At 48.2% G+C, this 17,500-nt stretch overlaps 3 protein-coding genes across 7 annotated transcripts in view; all 3 read left to right on the top strand.

Moving 5' to 3' along the window:
- The window catches only part of ing3 (inhibitor of growth family, member 3), an 11,848-nt gene extending 6,021 nt beyond the window's left edge, over positions 1-5,827 (top strand). For 4 of the 5 annotated variants that reach the window (XM_034149819.1, XM_034149816.1, XM_034149818.1 and 1 more), the window contains exons 9-12: positions 213-412; positions 2,500-2,692; positions 4,764-4,802; positions 5,636-5,827. In XM_034149819.1, coding sequence (XP_034005710.1) covers positions 213-412; positions 2,500-2,692; positions 4,764-4,802; positions 5,636-5,752 — 549 coding nt within the window. In that variant the 3' untranslated portion in view covers positions 5,753-5,827. The remainder of the gene's footprint in view (positions 1-212; positions 413-2,499; positions 2,693-4,763; positions 4,803-5,635) is intronic. The other variant, XM_034149815.1, reaches the window with a different exon arrangement.
- A 566-nt stretch (positions 5,828-6,393) lies between these two features.
- On the top strand, positions 6,394-6,705 carry LOC117497812 (early nodulin-75-like). Its single transcript, XM_034149828.1, has one exon. The coding sequence runs from the start codon at positions 6,394-6,396 to the stop codon at positions 6,703-6,705; it is 312 nt and encodes a 103-aa protein (XP_034005719.1).
- Positions 6,706-9,917: 3,212 nt separating this feature from the next.
- cped1 (cadherin-like and PC-esterase domain containing 1) overlaps positions 9,918-17,500 on the top strand; it is a 30,248-nt gene continuing 22,665 nt past the window's right edge. The window contains 4 exon segments of the mRNA XM_034149827.1: positions 9,918-9,922; positions 10,070-10,359; positions 17,170-17,337; positions 17,420-17,500. The exon segment at positions 17,420-17,500 is cut by the window's right edge and continues 147 nt beyond it. Of these exon segments, the coding sequence (XP_034005718.1) occupies positions 9,918-9,922; positions 10,070-10,359; positions 17,170-17,337; positions 17,420-17,500 (544 nt within the window).

Here is a 17,500-nt window from a genome sequence, read left to right as displayed (position 1 = left end):
CCCCACCATGCTAAGCTAACATGCTCCTATATGCTATCATGCTAAGCTAATAGCCCCCCCCACCATGCTAAGCTAACATGCTCCTATATTCTATCATGCTAAGCCAACATGCTCCTATATGCTATCATGCTAAGCTAATAGCCCCCCCCCACCATGCTAAGCTAACATGCTCCTATATGCTATCATGCTAAGCTAACATGTGTGTCCCCCAGATGAAGGATGGGCGCAGGACGTCGTCGTTGAAGGCGAGCTACGAGGCGATCAAGAACACAGACTTCCAGCTGAGCCGAGAGTTCTCCCTGAGCCGAGAGAACCGAGAGAACCCTGGGTTCTCCTCCTCAGCGCTCGCTAACACGCTCACCAGCACCCTCACTCCCTCACCTGCCGCTGACTCCAGGGGGCGCAAGTCCAAGTGAGGAACACACCTGTACACACACACCTGTACACACACACCTGTACACACACACCTGTACACACACACACCTGTACACACACACACCTGTACACACACACACCTGTACACACACACCTGTACACACACGCCTGTACACACACACACCTGTACACACACACCTGTACACACACGCCTGTATACAGACACCTGTACACAGAGAGACACACACCTTTACACAGAGAGACACGCACCTTTACACAGAGACACACACACCTTTACACAGAGAGACACACACACCTTTACACAGAGAGACACACACACCTTTACACAGAGAGACACACACACCTTTACACAGAGAGACACACACACCTTTACACAGAGAGACACACACACTTTACACAGAGACACACACACATTTACACAGAGAGACACACACACCTTTACACAGAGAGACACACACCTTTACACAGAGAGACACACACACCTTTACACAGAGAGACACACACACATTTACACAGAGAGACACACACACCTTTACACAGAGAGACACACACACCTTTACACAGAGAGACACACACACCTTTACACAGAGACACACACACATTTACACAGAGAGACACACACACCTTTACACAGAGACACACACACCTTTACACAGAGACACACACACCTTTACACAGAGAGACACACACACCTTTACACAGAGAGACACACACCTTTACACAGAGAGACACACACCTTTACACAGAGAGACACACACACCTTTACACAGAGACACGCACACCTTTACACAGAGAGACGCACACCTTTACACAGAGAGACACACACCTTTACACAGAGAGACACACACCTTTACACAGAGACACACACACCTTTACACAGAGAGACACACACACCTTTACACAGAGAGACACACACACCTTTACACAGAGACACACACCTTTACACAGAGAGACACACACACCTTTACACAGAGACACACACACCTTTACACAGAGACACACACACCTTTACACAGAGACACACACACCTTTACACAGAGACACACACACCTTTACACAGAGACACACACACCTTTACACAGAGAGACACACACACCTTTACACAGAGAGACACACACCTTTACACAGAGAGACACACACACCTTTACACAGAGAGACACACACACCTTTACACAGAGACACACACGCACCTTTACACAGAGACACACACACCTTTACACAGAGACACACACACCTTTACACAGACACACACACCTTTACACAGAGAGACACACACCTTTACACAGACACACACACCTTTACACAGAGAGACACACACACCTTTACACAGAGAGACACACACACCTTTACACAGAGACACACACACCTTTACACAGAGACACACACACCTTTACACAGAGACACACACACCTGTACACAGAGACACACACACACCTGTACACAGAGACACACACACACCTGTACACAGAGAGACACACACAACACAGAGAGACACACACACCTGTACACAGAGACAGACCTGTACACAGAGAGACACACACACCTTTACACAGAGAGACACACACACACCTTTACACAGAGAGACACACACACACCTGTGCACAGAGAGACACACACACCTGTACACAGAGAGACACACACACCTGTACACAGAGAGACACACACACCTGTACACAGAGAGACACACACCTTTACACAGAGACACACACACACACCTGTACACAGAGACACACACACACCTGTACACAGAGAGACACACACACCTGTACACAGAGAGACACACACCTTTACACAGAGACACACACACACACCTGTACACAGAGACACACACACACCTGTACACAGAGAGACACACTCACCTTTACACAGAGAGACACACACACTTGTACACACACACCTGTACACACACACTTGTACACACACACCTGTACACACACACCTGTACACACACACCTGTACACACACACCTGTACACACACACCTGTACACACACACCTGTACACAGAGAAACACACACACCTGTACACACACAGAGAAACACACACACCTGTGCAACTGCCACAGCTCCACCACTGTTATATTAACTCCTCCTCTTTCCCCCAGAAGCAGCATCAAGTCGTCCAATCACCAGTCGTCTTCCTCCTCCTCTTCCTCCTCGCTCTCCTCCTGCTCCTCTTCCTCTGCGCTGGCTCAGGAACTTTCCCAGCATGCATCAGCGCTGCCGGAGGCCGAGGCCAACAGCCAGGTGGACTGGACCTACGACCCCAATGAGCCTCGATACTGCATCTGCAACCAGGTAAACAACAACATTATTATTATTTATTACGAGCCTCGATTCTGGTCCTGGAGTAATCTGCGGCCGCGAGCTGTTATGTGCCATCATGACGCGCATGGTGTTATTTTTTGATATATTATAATGAAGCGCGAGCTGTGTGCTCGAGTCTTCCTGTCTGAACTCTGCTGCTCCGCGATGAGGGTCTGACTTCAGCAGCTACATTACCTACGGTGCGTTCGTTAATAGTAACTGTCCGGAGTCACTGTGGCACAGACTGGACCGCTGGTGAACAGCTGTTAGAACAGTTCAGCTGGTGAACAGCTGTTAGAACAGTTCAGCTGGTGAACAGCCGTTAGAACAGTTCAGCTGGTGAACAGCCGTTAGAACAGTTCAGCTGGTGAACAGCCGTTAGAACAGTTCAGCTGGTGAACAGCCGTTAGAACAGTTCAGCTGGTGAACAGCCGTTAGAACAGTTCAGGTGGTGAACAGCCGTTAGAACAGTTCAGGTGGTGAACAGCCGTTAGAACAGTTCAGGTGGTGAACAGCCGTTAGACAGTTCAGGTGGTGAACAGCCGTTAGAGCAGTTCAGGTGGTGAACAGCCGTTAGAACAGTTCAGGTGGTGAACAGCCGTTAGAACAGTTCAGGTGGTGAACAGCCGTTAGAACAGCTCAGGTGGTGAACAGCCGTTAGAACAGTTCAGCTGATGAAAAGCCGTTAGAACAGTTCAGGTGGTGAACAGCCGTTAGAACAGTTCAGCTGGTGAACAAGCCGTTAGAACAGTTCAGGTGGTGGAACAGCCGTTAGAACAGTTCAGCTGGTGAACAGCCGTTAGAACAGTTCAGGTGGTGAAACAGCCGTAGAAACAGTTCAGGTGGGAACAGCCGTTAGAACAGCTTCAGGTGGTGAACAGCCGTTAGAACAGTTCAGGTGTGTGAACAGCCGTTAGAACAGTTCAGGGTGGTGAACAGTCAGCTGGTGAACAGCCGTTAGAACAGTTCAGGTGGTGAACAGCCGTATAGAACAGTTTCAGGTGGTGAACAGCCGTTAGAACAGTTTCAGGTGGTGAACAGCCGTTAGAACAGTTCAGGTGGTGAACAAGCCGTTAGAACAGTTCAGTGGGGACAGCCGTTAGAACAGTCAGGTGGTGAACAGCCGTTAGAACAGCTCAGTGGTGAACAGCCGTTAGGAACAGTTCAGGTGAATGAACAGCCGTTAGAAACAGTTCAGGTGGTGAACAGCCGTTAGAACAGTTCAGGTGGGAACAGCCGTTAGAACAGTTCAGCTGTGAACAGCCGTTAGAACAGTTCGGTGATGAACAGCCGTTCGAACAGTTCAGCTGGTGAACAGCCGTTAGGAACAGTTCAGCTGGTGAACAGCCGTTCAGAACATTTCAGCTGGTGAACAGCCGTTAGAACAGTTCAAGCTGGTGAACAGCCGTTAGAACAGTTCAGGTGATGAACAGCCGTTAGAACAGTTCAGGTGGTGAACAGCCGTTTAGAACAGTTCAGGTGGTGAACAGCCGTTAGAACAGTTCAGGTGGTGAACAGCCGTTAGAACAGTTCAGGTGGTGAACAGCCGTTAGAACAGTTCAGGTGATGAACAGCCGTTAGAACAGCTCAGGTGGTGAACAGCCGTTAGAACAGTTCAGGTGGTGAACAGCCGTTAGAACAGCTCAGGTGGTGAACAGCCGTTAGAACAGTTCAGGTGATGAACAGCCGTTAGAACAGCTCAGGTGATGAACAGCCGTTAGAACAGTTCAGGTGGTGAACAGCCGTTAGAACAGTTCAGGTGATGAACAGCCGTTAGAACAGCTCAGGTGATGAACAGCCGTTAGAACAGTTCAGGTGGTGAACAGCCGTTAGAACAGCTCAGGTGTTCAGAGCAGAGCTCCCTGTCAGAGCGTGATGTGAAATGAATCGTTGAGCTAGCTAGCTAGCATACATTGTCACTATCTGCTAACGTTAGCTTTAGCCTTCAATTTCTAATAGTTTTTTTCATGGGCGATAAACAGAGGTGGTATAAGTATAGATCTGGTACTTGAGTAAAAGTAGAAGTACTCAGACCTTGTAACCTCTTGATTCCCTGTTGCAGGTTTCTTACGGAGAGATGGTCGGCTGTGACAACACAGATGTGAGTTTCATCATATGAGTGAATGTGTGTTTAATGTATGTGTGTGTGTATATATAATGTGTGTATAATGTGTGTGTATATATATAATGTGTGTGTGTATATATAATGTGTGTGTATATGATGTGTGTGTGTATATATAATGTGTGTATATATGATGTGTGTATATGTGTGTGTATATATATAATGTGTGTGTGTGTGTGTATAATGTGTGTGTGTGTATAATGTGTGTGTGTATATATATATATAGTGTGTGTGTGTATAATGTGTGTGTGTATAATGTGTGTATAATGTGTGTGTGTGTGTATTGTTGTTGTGTGTATCTGTGTGTGTTGTCTATCTCTATCGTGTGTGTGTGTCTCCTGTGTGTGTCTCCTGTGTGTGTCTATGTTGTGTGTGTGTCTCCTGTGTGTGTGTGTGTCTCCTGTGTGTGTGTGTGTCTCCTGTGTGTGTGTGTCTCCTGTGTTGTGTGGTGTGTCTCCTGTGTGTCTCCTGTGTGTGTGTCTCCTGTGTGTCTCCTGAGTGTGTGTCTCCTGTGTGTGTGTCTCCGTGTGTCTCCTTGTGTGTGTCTCCTGTGTGTCTCCTGTGTGTCTCCTGTGTGTGTGTCTCCTGTGTGTCTCCTGTTGTGTGTCTCCGTGTCTCCGTGTGTGTCTCCGTGTGTCTCCGTGTGTCTCCTGTGTGTCTCCTGTGTGTGTGTGTCTCCTGTGTGTCTCCTGTGTGTGTCTCCTGTGTGTCTCCTGTGTGTGTGTGTGTGTGTCTCCTGTGTGTGTGTGTGTGTGTGTCTCCTGTGTGTGTCTCCTGTGTGTGTCTCCTGTGTGTGTGTGTGTGTGTTGCAGTGCCCCATCGAGTGGTTCCACTACGGCTGTGTGGGTCTGACTGAAGCTCCTAAGGGGAAGTGGTTCTGTCCTCAGTGCACTGCAGCCATGAAGAGGAGAGGCAGCCGGCACAAATAGAGACTCCTCTCCTCTCCTCTCCTCCTCTCCTCCTCTCCTCCTCCTCCTCTCCTCCTCTCCTCCTCCTCTCCTCTCCTCCTCTCCTCCTCTCCTCCTCTCCTCCTCCTCTCCTTCTCCTCCTCTCCTCCTCTCCTCCTCTCCTCCTCTCCTCTCCTCCTCTCCTCCTCTCCTCTCCTCCTCTCCACCCTCACCTGATGCCCCCCCACCCTCACCTGATGCCCCCCTCACCTGATGCCCCCCTCACCTGATGCCCCCCACCCTCACCTGATGCCCCCCTCACCTGATGCCCCCCACCCTCACCTGATGCCCCCCACCCTCACCTGATGCCCCCCACCCTCACCTGATTCCCCCCCACCGTCACCTGATTCACCCTCACCTGATTCCCCCCCACCCTCACCTGATTCCCCCCCACCGTCACCTGATGCCCCCCACCCTCACCTGATGCCCCCTCACCTGATGCCCCCTCACCTGATGCCCCCTCACCCTCACCTGATGCCCCCTCACCCTCACCTGATGCCCCCTCACCCTCACCTGATGCCCCCCTCACCTGATGCCCCCCACCCTCACCTGATGCCCCCTCACCTGATGCCCCCTCACCCTCACCTGATGCCCCCTCACCTGATGCCCCCCACCCTCACCTGATGCCCCCTCACCTGATGCCCCCTCACCCTCACCTGATGCCCCCTCACCTGATGCACCCTCACCTGATGCCCCCCCACCCTCACCTGATGCCCCCTCACCCTCACCTGATGCCCCCTCACCCTCACCTGATGCCCCCTCACCCTCACCTGATGCCCCCCCACCCTCACCTGATGCCCCCTCACCCTCACCTGATGCCCCCTCACCCTCACCTGATGCCCCCTCACCCTCACCTGATGCCCCCTCACCCTCACCTGATGCCCCCTCACCTGATGCCCCCTCACCCTCACCTGATGCCCCCCACCCTCACCTGATGCCCCCTCACCTGATGCCCCCCCACCCTCACCTGATGCCCCCCCCACCTTCTCTATTCACCTTTAGAGAGTCACCTTTATTACCCAGAATGCATCAGCCTCTTTCTGTGTGACTTTTCTTCTCATCATTCTCAATTAAAACTTTAAAAATTAAAACATATTTGTTGTTAAATTCTGATTTGTGAAGATTCTCTTTTGTGTTCAGATTAAAGGAAGTGTTATCTGAGCTCTTTGATTGTGTCTAAGCGTCACCTTGATACCTGGGTTACCCCCATGATCCACTTCCTGTTGAACTTTAATACAAAAAGAACTACAAACATGGCCGCTGCTGGACTACAACTACAGGATCCTGGAAGATCCCTGACGGCCCTTTCACACCAACGCGGAGCAAAAGCATGATCTGTGGAAATAACGCATTATATATACAGTCTATGTGCATGGCGCATGTTGCATGGCGCACGGCGCATGTTGCATGTCGCATGGTGCATGTCGCATGGTGCATGGCGCATGGTGCAGCACTCGGGCTCTGGGCGGGGTGAACAGAGGGAGCTGGAAAGTAGAGCTCTCCACGGAGCGGGAGCCGCGTTGGAGTGAACGGGCCATCGGAGAAGAGTTTAAAGTGAAGATGTTTTTAACTCTGACTTCAGTTTCTCTCTTTTCACCCTCTGTCTGAAACCAGAGCTTCTCTGATTGGTCAGCGGGGGCTCTGTTGTGATTGGTCAATAGCTTAGAGATGTCCCGCCCCTTTGAGCCTATCACTACAATGTGTAGGAGCGCTAGCCAATAGGATGTAGACTTCTGAGTCAGTGGATTCAAGATCACATGACCTCTAGAGAAAGGTCTCAGCAGCTGGAGTTAAAAACTAGTTTCACTAAATACCAACTTGAATGATGTGTAATCAGGAAAACAAGTGTTCAACGCACAGGCACTGATTACAAGCTAATAACATAATAACTGACTGAAAGGAAACATCTCCACAAACTGGAATTCAAAACATATCTTTATTATAAAATGATTTGTTAAAGGGGACCTATCATGCAAAATGCACTTGTGTACGTCTTTTCTACATGAATATGTGTCCCCGGTGTTCCAGGGAACTCACCAAGTGTCAGAAAACACAACCCTCTCTATTTTCCTCCATACCCAAATCTCTAAAAAAGGGGCTGCAACGGATCTGATCAAAACTGATCCAGATTTGAACACTGTCCTGACGTCAGGACGGTGGCGCTACGGCTATTGGGCCAACTCCACCAATCAGGAGGAGACAGCCACGGCCATTGCCGTTCCAAAGCGCTGGAGACGCTGTAGTACATATGCCAGGCCTGTAGGTGGTGCTGTTCTCACTGAATCTGCCCTTGCTAAAACAGAGCTAAAAAATGTCAAATTGAGCGAAATGAGGCATGGCTAAAATGCATGATCTGTTTGGTATTTTGAAAAAAAAAAAGTATAAATATGCCTTATATAGGTATGGTCCTACACTATATTATTATAATATAGCATGATAGGTCCACTTTAAGCTGTGATTCAAAATGCTGTGGTGTCGTTTCACCTTTCATAAAAAACATTTTTTATTTATTTAAAAAAGCTAAACTTGTTTTATTTTTAAATAAACTTTAGTCTCAGGTTTTTCCTGCCTGTTCTCTGCTGTGAGCGGGTTAACACACACACACACGCACACACACACACACACACGCACACACACACACACACACACTGACAGGGTGTGTGTGTGTTTTCCAGAAATAACTCTGGAGTGTTTCAGCATGAGGAGGAGGACCCCCCACTGAGCTCTCTGAAGCCTGCAGGAAACTGAAGTTTGAAACTACAAACACAGAAGAGGTGTGTGTGTGTGTGTGTGTGTGTGTGTGTGTGTGTGTGTGTGTGTGTGTGTGTGTGTGTGTGTGTGTGTGTGTGTGTGTGTGTTTTTTAAAGAGGAGGTCTAGAGGCAGCTCTCCTCCTGGATTTAACTGAAACCAGATGGTCTCCTCCACGCGTTTTTCCGCTCCTCTAACCTCTGCAGTCTGCACCGCTACCGGAGGAGTGTGTGTTCACAGTGTGTGTGTAGTGTGTGTTCACAGTGTGTGTGTGTAGAGTGTGTGCTCAGTGTGTGTTCACTGTCCGGGTCCGGTTAGACTCTGGAGGAACTGCGCAGTTAGCAGAGATAATTCGAGACCCATTAAAGCACATGATCGGGAGGAGATGCAGTTCGGCGGAAACCAAGCGAACTTTGCCGCGAACAGCGCGTCTGAGGAGCGAAGTGTATAAAACAGTTTTTATGCAAGTTTTAAAAAAACTTTTAACATCAGGTAATGCCATTTTCTGACCCGTGTGGATCCACTCCTGAACTCTGCTGGGATATAATCACTTTTAAAGCTCTTTAATAACAAATCCGAGCGAACACAGCGGCAGCCTGGAGAATAACGCGTTTACAACGGGATTATGTACATTTATTGGACTTAAAACCTGAGGTAAGACTAGTTTCTGACTCATATGGAACCATTAGATCATCTGTCTTGGATATAATTACCCGAAAGGCTTTTATTTTTGAATACAACCCGTTCTCTGGCTCCATCACTGCCAACGCAGCGTTTGTCTGAAAAACGCTTGGATAATTTTGTGGTTTTACAACTTCGGTTAAAACGTCTTGTGACTCATATGGATCCTACCGTGGACTCTGTTTGGATCTAAAAACCAAAAAGTAGGTTTATTTTATTTAAACAAACTTCTGTTTGTGGATCCATCCGCTGCGCACGGAGCGTCCTTAAGAAATAGACTTAACTTTCTATTCCTTTTTTTAAATTCTAGTTTTTCGGAACTATAACATAATTCATGACTGTTTTCTAACTCATATTAATCCAGTTATGAGTTCTGCTCGGATTTGATCCTCTTAAAGGATGTTTGTTTCTGTTTTAATAACACATTCTCTTTGACGCTCCGCTGTGCGCACCGCGTTCGCCTGAAAATAATCATGTTTTAAAACTGGATTTGGGTTTATGTAAGTTTTTTAAACAATGAACAAGAGTTAATACTTTTTCCTGACTTATATGGACCCACTTGCAAATTCGGCTTGAGTCTTATTACCCAAAAACCAATTAATATTTTTAACAATCTTCACTTTGTGGACCCATCCGCTGCGCACGGAGCGTCCTGCTTAAGAAATAGTGCGTATAACGTTCTATTCCTTTTTTATTCTAGTTTTCCGAATCTTTAACATGAGGTAACACTTTATTCAGACTCATATCGACCCTGTAGTGAATTCGGCTCGGATAAAGTCCAGAAAAGTCTCCAGGTAAACCCTCAGGTGGGCTGGACCACACCTGATGACCCCCTCTGCTCCACAGGTGAGGAGGAGAGGAATGTAAAGCTTCACCGATGCGGATCCTCCGGCCCCCCCTCCGGTTCCTCCGGTTCCGGTTCTGCTCCGGCCCGGTTCTGCTGCTGCTGCTCGGGCTCTGTGTGTTCCTGCAGACCCGGACCCGGTTCCTCTCCGGACCCCAGGAGGAGGAGGAGAAGGTTCTGCTGGAGGAGAAGGTTCTGTTGGAGGAGAAGGTTCTGCTGGAGGAGAAGGTTCTGTTGGAGGAGAAGGTTCTGCTGGAGGAGGAGGTTCTGCTGGAGGAGAGCAGCCGGATCATCGCCTCTCTGGAGGCCCTGCAGGTGAGCTGGGAACCAGTCAGGCACAGAAAACCAGTAACAGGTTTTAAAGGTCCCATGTCACGACTCATGGCCATTTCTACTGATCATAGTTCCATAGTTGAGGTCTACTAGAATAGATTGACATTGTTCAATGTTCCAAACTCACATTGGTTTCTCAGCATCTCTGTATAGTCTGTGTATTCACTCTCTGTCCTACACGGCTTGTTGGAGCTCCTGCCCCCCCCCTCCTCCCTGTGAGCCCACTGTGCTCTGATTGGTCAGCTCGCCCACTCTGTTCTGATGAGTCCACCACCGTTACAGCTGAACATCAGTGATTATGTGTTACAATGGCGTTTGTTAGCAACCAGGAAATGACACCAATAATGACAAACAGATGAGAATGCTGCGTCTGGGTGCCGTGTTGGGGGGACGTTGGGGGGCTCGCTGCTCCGCCCTTTGAGGCTCGAGGAGCCGACAGTGTGAGCTGGGTTACTGGGGTCCTTTACTGGTTGCTGTGTGGGGTCTGCGAGACACAGAGGAACTCAGCCTGAGGCGCCGTTTACACGAGGAGAAAACTGCTTGTATCTGCATAGTTTCGCGTGCGTATAGCCCTATTATTTACACGAGGCCGATAGAAACTGACCCCACAAACGATAACGGGTCCCAAGGTGGATAGATTTGCAAACGAAACTATCTGGGGGGTCAACCGAGTCCGTGTAATCACCTCGATACGAATATTTCCTGAAAAAATAACGATAGCCCCGCCTCTCCTGCTCACTGCTGTAGCAACCATCAAAAATAGCTGTGTTAATTAAACGCACAAGGGGTTCTTGAATGAAATAATATTATAAAAGGCAAACCAGAATTGTTAACGCCCAATATACTCCTTAAACAAAATAAACAGAGTCAGATTTCATGCATTGATCCATTATATTGACAAAGGAGGATCTCACCCGGTGTTTGTAGAGAATATCTCTCTTTTCTGAGCGCGTCCTCTCCACGGAGACGTGCTTCTTGGTCGGTCGATGCAATATCCACAGATTCGGTTTCTTTCAGTTAACTTCCCCGTTGCATTTATCCATATGCTGAGGAAATGACTATATCCCGCTGAATACCAGCAATCGCCACACACACTTCCTCCTGTCAGTAGCTACTGCTAGTGCTACTGCTACTGACCATGCTACAGATATTAGTGCAACATCTACAGCTCCTCGACCACAACCATCAGCAACAAGTGGACATGGAGAATTACATGAACTACATGTTGCTAAATACACCGCGGGGCTTAAACAGAAGGGTAGCCATGGCAACATTGCTGCGGGGCTGCTCGGGCTGCTCTTCTTCGCGGCTTTTGGTGTATTTTGGCGGAAGTTACAGCGCCACTTACAGTCCCGGCATATGTACTACAGCGTTTCCAGCGGTCTCGTTTGAACAGACACGTTAAATGAAACGAATGCATGTGAACGGAAGACCGGCAGTGGCTCAGTCAGTAGGGGCTTGGACTGGGAGCCGTAGGGTCGCTGGTTCAAGTCCCCGACCAGACCTAAATATGGAGTGTGGACTTCTACTTGGAGAGGTCCCAGTTCACCTCCTGCCCTGCCGTGGTGCCCTTGAGCAAGGCACCGGACACCCCCCTTCCCCCCCACTCCCATTGCTCCCCGGGCGCTGTACAATAGCTGCCCACTGCTCCTAGTACTAGACTCCTTGTACTAGGATGGGTTAAAAGCAGAGGCCAAATGTCACTGTGTGTGCTGTGTGCTCTGCATGTGTGACCATTAAAGAGGGTTTCATCCCTCCCTATTCTATTCTATTCTAAGACTTTTATGAATACGCATACTGTGCATAAACGCAAACGGTCCCGTGTGCACAACGCCTGAGTTCAGGCTGAGAAAAGATAAGGCTGAGTGTGTGTGTGTGTGTGTGTGTGTGTGTGTGTGTGAGGAGCTCCACGGATTGGTCCATTTGGACCTGGGTATCGTGACGTCACTTAGTACCAGGAAGAAACAAATGGAAAAAGAGAGATCTCCAACGAGGCGTTCAGGGGCAGCAGGTCTTCTCTGTGTTAGAGCTTTACTCTCTACAGGGTGCACTCTGAGGGTTTGTGACTCTGCAGACCGGTTACATGCAGAAGCTACAGAACACAAGGGGATGGGTCAGAACCAGAAAAGCATGACATGGGACCTTTAATATCCTGTCAGACTACTGGGGGTCACTGAACCAGTCAGCTAGCAGGGCCCTCCTGCTCATTTATGCCCCTTTCACACCGACGCGTTTTCAGCTCCGGCTCGGAGCTGGAGCTGAAAAGTACCGTTTTTTCCTGTTCACACCGCAGCGGCGCCGCCTCTTAGCTCCAGAATCCGGTTCACTTCCAGCTCCAAAAAATTGTCGGTCTAGAGGCAAGAGCTTCGGAGCTAAGAGGCGGCGTCGCTTACGTCTCTCTTACGTGGAGGCGTGCAGGAAACTAAACCCACCTCCCCTGAACATGGGTCGACTGAAGAGTCTCGTCATGCCTGCCTACAAGCAGTAGCGCTGAGCAAAGTGACTCGAAGGCAACCACACACTTATAAAGAAACACGCTTTATAAAGTCAGGCAACACTAACCAGGCTTCGTGTGATTCTGTTTATTTGTACCTTACTTTGACCATCCGTTCGCTGTTATTGATCATTGTGGAGAGCAGGCAGACGTTTGTTATTATAGCAGCTATCGGATGGAATCAATACATGGGCTGCACAGGTTGTCATGTCCGACTATCACAAGTAGAATCATAATGAAAAATACGCCGGTAAAAAGTGCCTGTAGAAAACGGCTTAGCAAGTAGTCAGTTTAGCTTCGGTTGCTATGCTAACATCACCCATGTTATACCAGAGAAACTTTCATAACAGCGTTGTGATGCCAAACAGCGTCAATTCAGACTGACACACATTCACTTAAGGGGAACTGGGGATATGTATCAGCTGCTTGTGTGACAGTCAGACAGTGAATAGAGCCGTGTGAGCTAACCCGGAGCTAACGGGAGAATAAACTCCCGTGGAAGAGCAGCCAGCACTGCAGCGGTCGCTAAATGAAACACATTAATAAACAATGAACCACGGCACTCTGGAGAAAAGTATAAGGTTGGAGAAGTCGTTATTTAATTTAATCTGGCTTCGTATGATTAAAAGCAACACGATCATCGACCCGACGCAGTCCCCGGCCCGTTGTTGTTGTTGTTGTTGTTGTTGTGAGCGCCGTTGGGGAGAAAATCAGCGATGTAAACGGTGACGTCATGACGCAGCAGCGGCAGCTCTGGGCGGTGTGAACAGAGCGGGAGCTGAAAAGGGAAACCGGAGCTGAACCAGAAAAGCTCTAGGAGCTAGAAAGGGAAAAGCGCTGGTGTGAAAGCCGCATTTAGTGGGAATGCTGATACAGCATTCCCACTAAATGTTCTTCTACGGACAAAATTATTATTATTCCGCTGGAACTTTGCACCTCTTCTCCTCCTGCATTCAACATCACAGAAACTCCGTTCAAACATCAAAACGTTCAGCTCGGTCGGGAATCGATGGCTATTATTTGGATTATTCATAACTTTCATAATTCCAGAGATACATCCCATAATTCATCACATTTTTAACCATTGAAGTCAATGGAGAAAATCTTCAGACTTGAACAATCTTCATGCGACTTCAACTGCTAACTGTTCATTCATACTTTCACTCAGAAACCTCATTCCAACTTTAAAATGTTACACATCTTTCTGACATTATTCGTGTAACACAACTTTTAAATCTGATTCTTACTTTTAGAGATATTAAACATTGTTCAGACCTTGGTAAAGAGGCTTTCTTCAGATTTTAACATTAACTAGAGTGCGTGATGTCACAGCTAGAGGGTAGGAAATCTTGAAATTTGCCTTCATATATTTTTTTAAAACTGCCATAATTCCCAAACCCTACATTCCTGAGACATAATTCTTCATGACAAACGTAGGAAAACATCTCGTAGCTTGAAAAATGACAAATAATTAAGCAAAATGCCTCTTGAGGGCATGAAGTGACAAAAACGTTCAACATGTCTCCATTAAAACCCATTGTAATTTCAGGCTGATATTTCCTCACAGCAGCAGCCGCACACCTTTAGTTAAACTGCCAAAAAGGCCACATTATTAACCCGAAAGTACACAAGAATTACACTTCAGATACTCAACTTCCTTGACATGCTTCACATTTTGAAATTTCACAGATATCTGTTATCGTTCTTCCACAAAACGTTCACATGTAAGAGGTTTATCTCTCATTCAGAACAATGAAACCTTTGATCTCTACAGAGCTCGTTAGCTCAACTTGAAACACCTGTGTAATGGAACACGATGATGTCATCACTCCAACTGACAGCAATCAGTTCTAACTGTTCATCTCTCTCTCTCTCTCTCTCTCTCTCTCTCTCTCTCTCTCTCTCTCTCTCTCTCTCTCTCTCTCTCTCTCTCTCTCTCTCTCTCTCTCTTTCCATGGAAACGCATCCCTCGCCATAAAACACGATGTCCCTTTAACTCCTATGAAAATGTTCAAAAAGTGCTCAAAATTCACATGTGTGCTAACAGTCCAGCCGTGAAGACATCTACGAGACAGTTTTGAGATTTCTTCAAATGCCGTTGCCATGGCAACACAATGCTCGCCATGAAACACGGTTTTCTCATAACTTCAGTGAAAATGCTTCAAACGGCCCAAAACTTCACAGGTTTGGTAACGATGCAGCCATCAACGCATCTAAGCGTATTATGGGGTGTCATCAAATGCCGTTGCCATGGCGACAGACCACTCGCCATGAAGCACGATGTCGCTGTAAGTCCAATGGAAACGGTCCGATCGTCCCCCAAACTTCGCTTGTATATCACCGGTCCAGCCCTCAACAGCTCTACGTCAATTATGGGGTTTCTTCAAATGCCGTTGCCATGGCAACACAATGCTCGCCATGAAACACGGTTTTCTCATAGCTTCAGTGAAAATGCTTCAAACGGCCCAAAACTTCACAGGTTTGGTAACGATGCAGCCATCAACGCATCTAAGCGTATTATGGGGTGTCATCAAATGCCGTTGCCATGGCGACAGATAATTCGCCATCAAGTTAGTTCAAAAGTTTGCAGTTCAAATATTCTGCTGCTTTTCCAAGCCTTTTTACTCTCTTTTCTCTCATCACACATTCAAGCCCCCAGTGTTCATGTATCATTTCAATCTAAATTCTTCACTTTCTTACACATTACATTTCAGCATAGCAGTTCAGCAAAAAGCATTCCCACTAGCAATTTCTTCAGGAATTGCATTCTCTAGTTGATGATAGAATCAGAGGATGAAACCCTCTCTAATGGTCACACATGCTACTGGGAGCAGGGGGAGATATTGTCCAGCGATGGGAGTGGGGGGGAGGGGGACTTGAACCAGCAACCCTACGGCTCCCAGTCCAAGTCCCTACCGACTGAGCCACTGCTGGAACTGATTGTCTGAGTATTTATATTTTTGTGGGAATGATTGACAGCTGCAGGATGATTGACAGCTGCAGGGACCAATCAGATTGCAGTGTGTCTTAAGTATGTGTTGGAGGTATTTTAAGTGTGTCCCTGAAACAGATATAGAAGAATGTTTGGGACGTCAATCAGACGGTTAACTTTACCGTACCGGAGGATCACATCCAGTGTGTGTGTGTGTGTGTGTGTGTGTGTGTGTGTGTGTGTGTGTGTGTGTGTGTGTGTGTGTGTGTGTGTGTGTGTGTGTGTGTGTGTGTGTGTGTGTGTGTGTGTGTGTGTGTGTGTGTGTGTGTGTGTGTGTGTTGGTTGGTTTTATTTTACGACAGCAGTAATAATCTTCAGGCTGTTTCGAGGAGACGTCACACACTCTTTATGAAGATGTGTGTGATGAGAGGTCATGTGATGAGAGGTCATGTGATGAGAGGTCATGTGATGAGAGGCCTCGGTGGAATGAGAGCTTGTTAGTGTGTTTGTGGAGACGGAGGCACTGAGGCATGCTGGGAAATATAATCTATACGTTAGAGTAGATAAAGTGCTCTCAGATGTTTGTCTTTTATTAAATGGTGTTATAAGAGAGAAAAACAAAACTTCCTCTCCTCCTTTCTTCTTCCCACACACACACACACACACACACACACACACACACACACACACACACACACAGAGACTCACACACACACACTCCCACACACACACACACACACACACACACACACACACACACACACACACACACAGAGACTCACACACACACACTCCCACACACACACACACACACACACACACACACACACCACACACACACACACACACACACAGAGACTCACACACACACACACACACACACACAACACCACACACACCACACACCCACACACAGAGACTCACACACACACACACACACACACACACACACACACACTCCCACACACACACACACACACACACACACACACACACACACACAGAGACTCACACACACACACACACACACACACACACACACAGAGACTCACACACACACACACACACACACACACACACACACACACACACACACACACACACACACCGAGACTCACACACACACACACACACACACACACACACACACACACAGAGACTCACACACACACAGAGACTCACACACACACACACACACACACACACACACACACACACACACAGACTCTATGCGTTACATGAATCTACATTCTGTAAACACTGCTTTATTTTACTATCTTTTATAGTTTCAGTTCATCTTCTCTGTCAGAGCTGTGCGTCCCAGAGGAGGGTATTTGATTTCATTAGTATTTCTCCCTCTCCTCAGGCGGGGGTCTCTCCTCAGGCGGGGGTCTCTCCTCAGACGGGGGTCTCTCCTCAGGCGGGGGTCTCTCCTCAGGCGGGGGTCTCTCCTCAGGCGAGGGTCTCTCCTCAGACGGGGGTCTCTCCTCAGACGGGGGTCTCTCTTCGGACGGGGGTCTCTCCTCAGACGGGGGTCTCTCCTCAGGCGGGGGACTCTCCTCAGGCGGGGGTCTCTCCTCAGACGGGGGTCTCTCCTCAGACGGGGGTCTCTCTTCGGACGGGGGTCTCTCCTCAGGCGGGGGTCTCTCCTCAGGCGGGGGTCTCTCCTCAGGCGGGGGTCTCTCTTCGGACGGGGG

Source organism: Trematomus bernacchii, unplaced genomic scaffold, assembly GCF_902827165.1.
Source record: "Trematomus bernacchii unplaced genomic scaffold, fTreBer1.1, whole genome shotgun sequence".
Taxonomy (NCBI): Eukaryota; Metazoa; Chordata; class Actinopteri; order Perciformes; family Nototheniidae; genus Trematomus; species Trematomus bernacchii.
The sequence above is the reverse complement of the archived record's forward strand: the minus strand, read 5'-3'. Positions and strand labels throughout refer to the sequence as shown.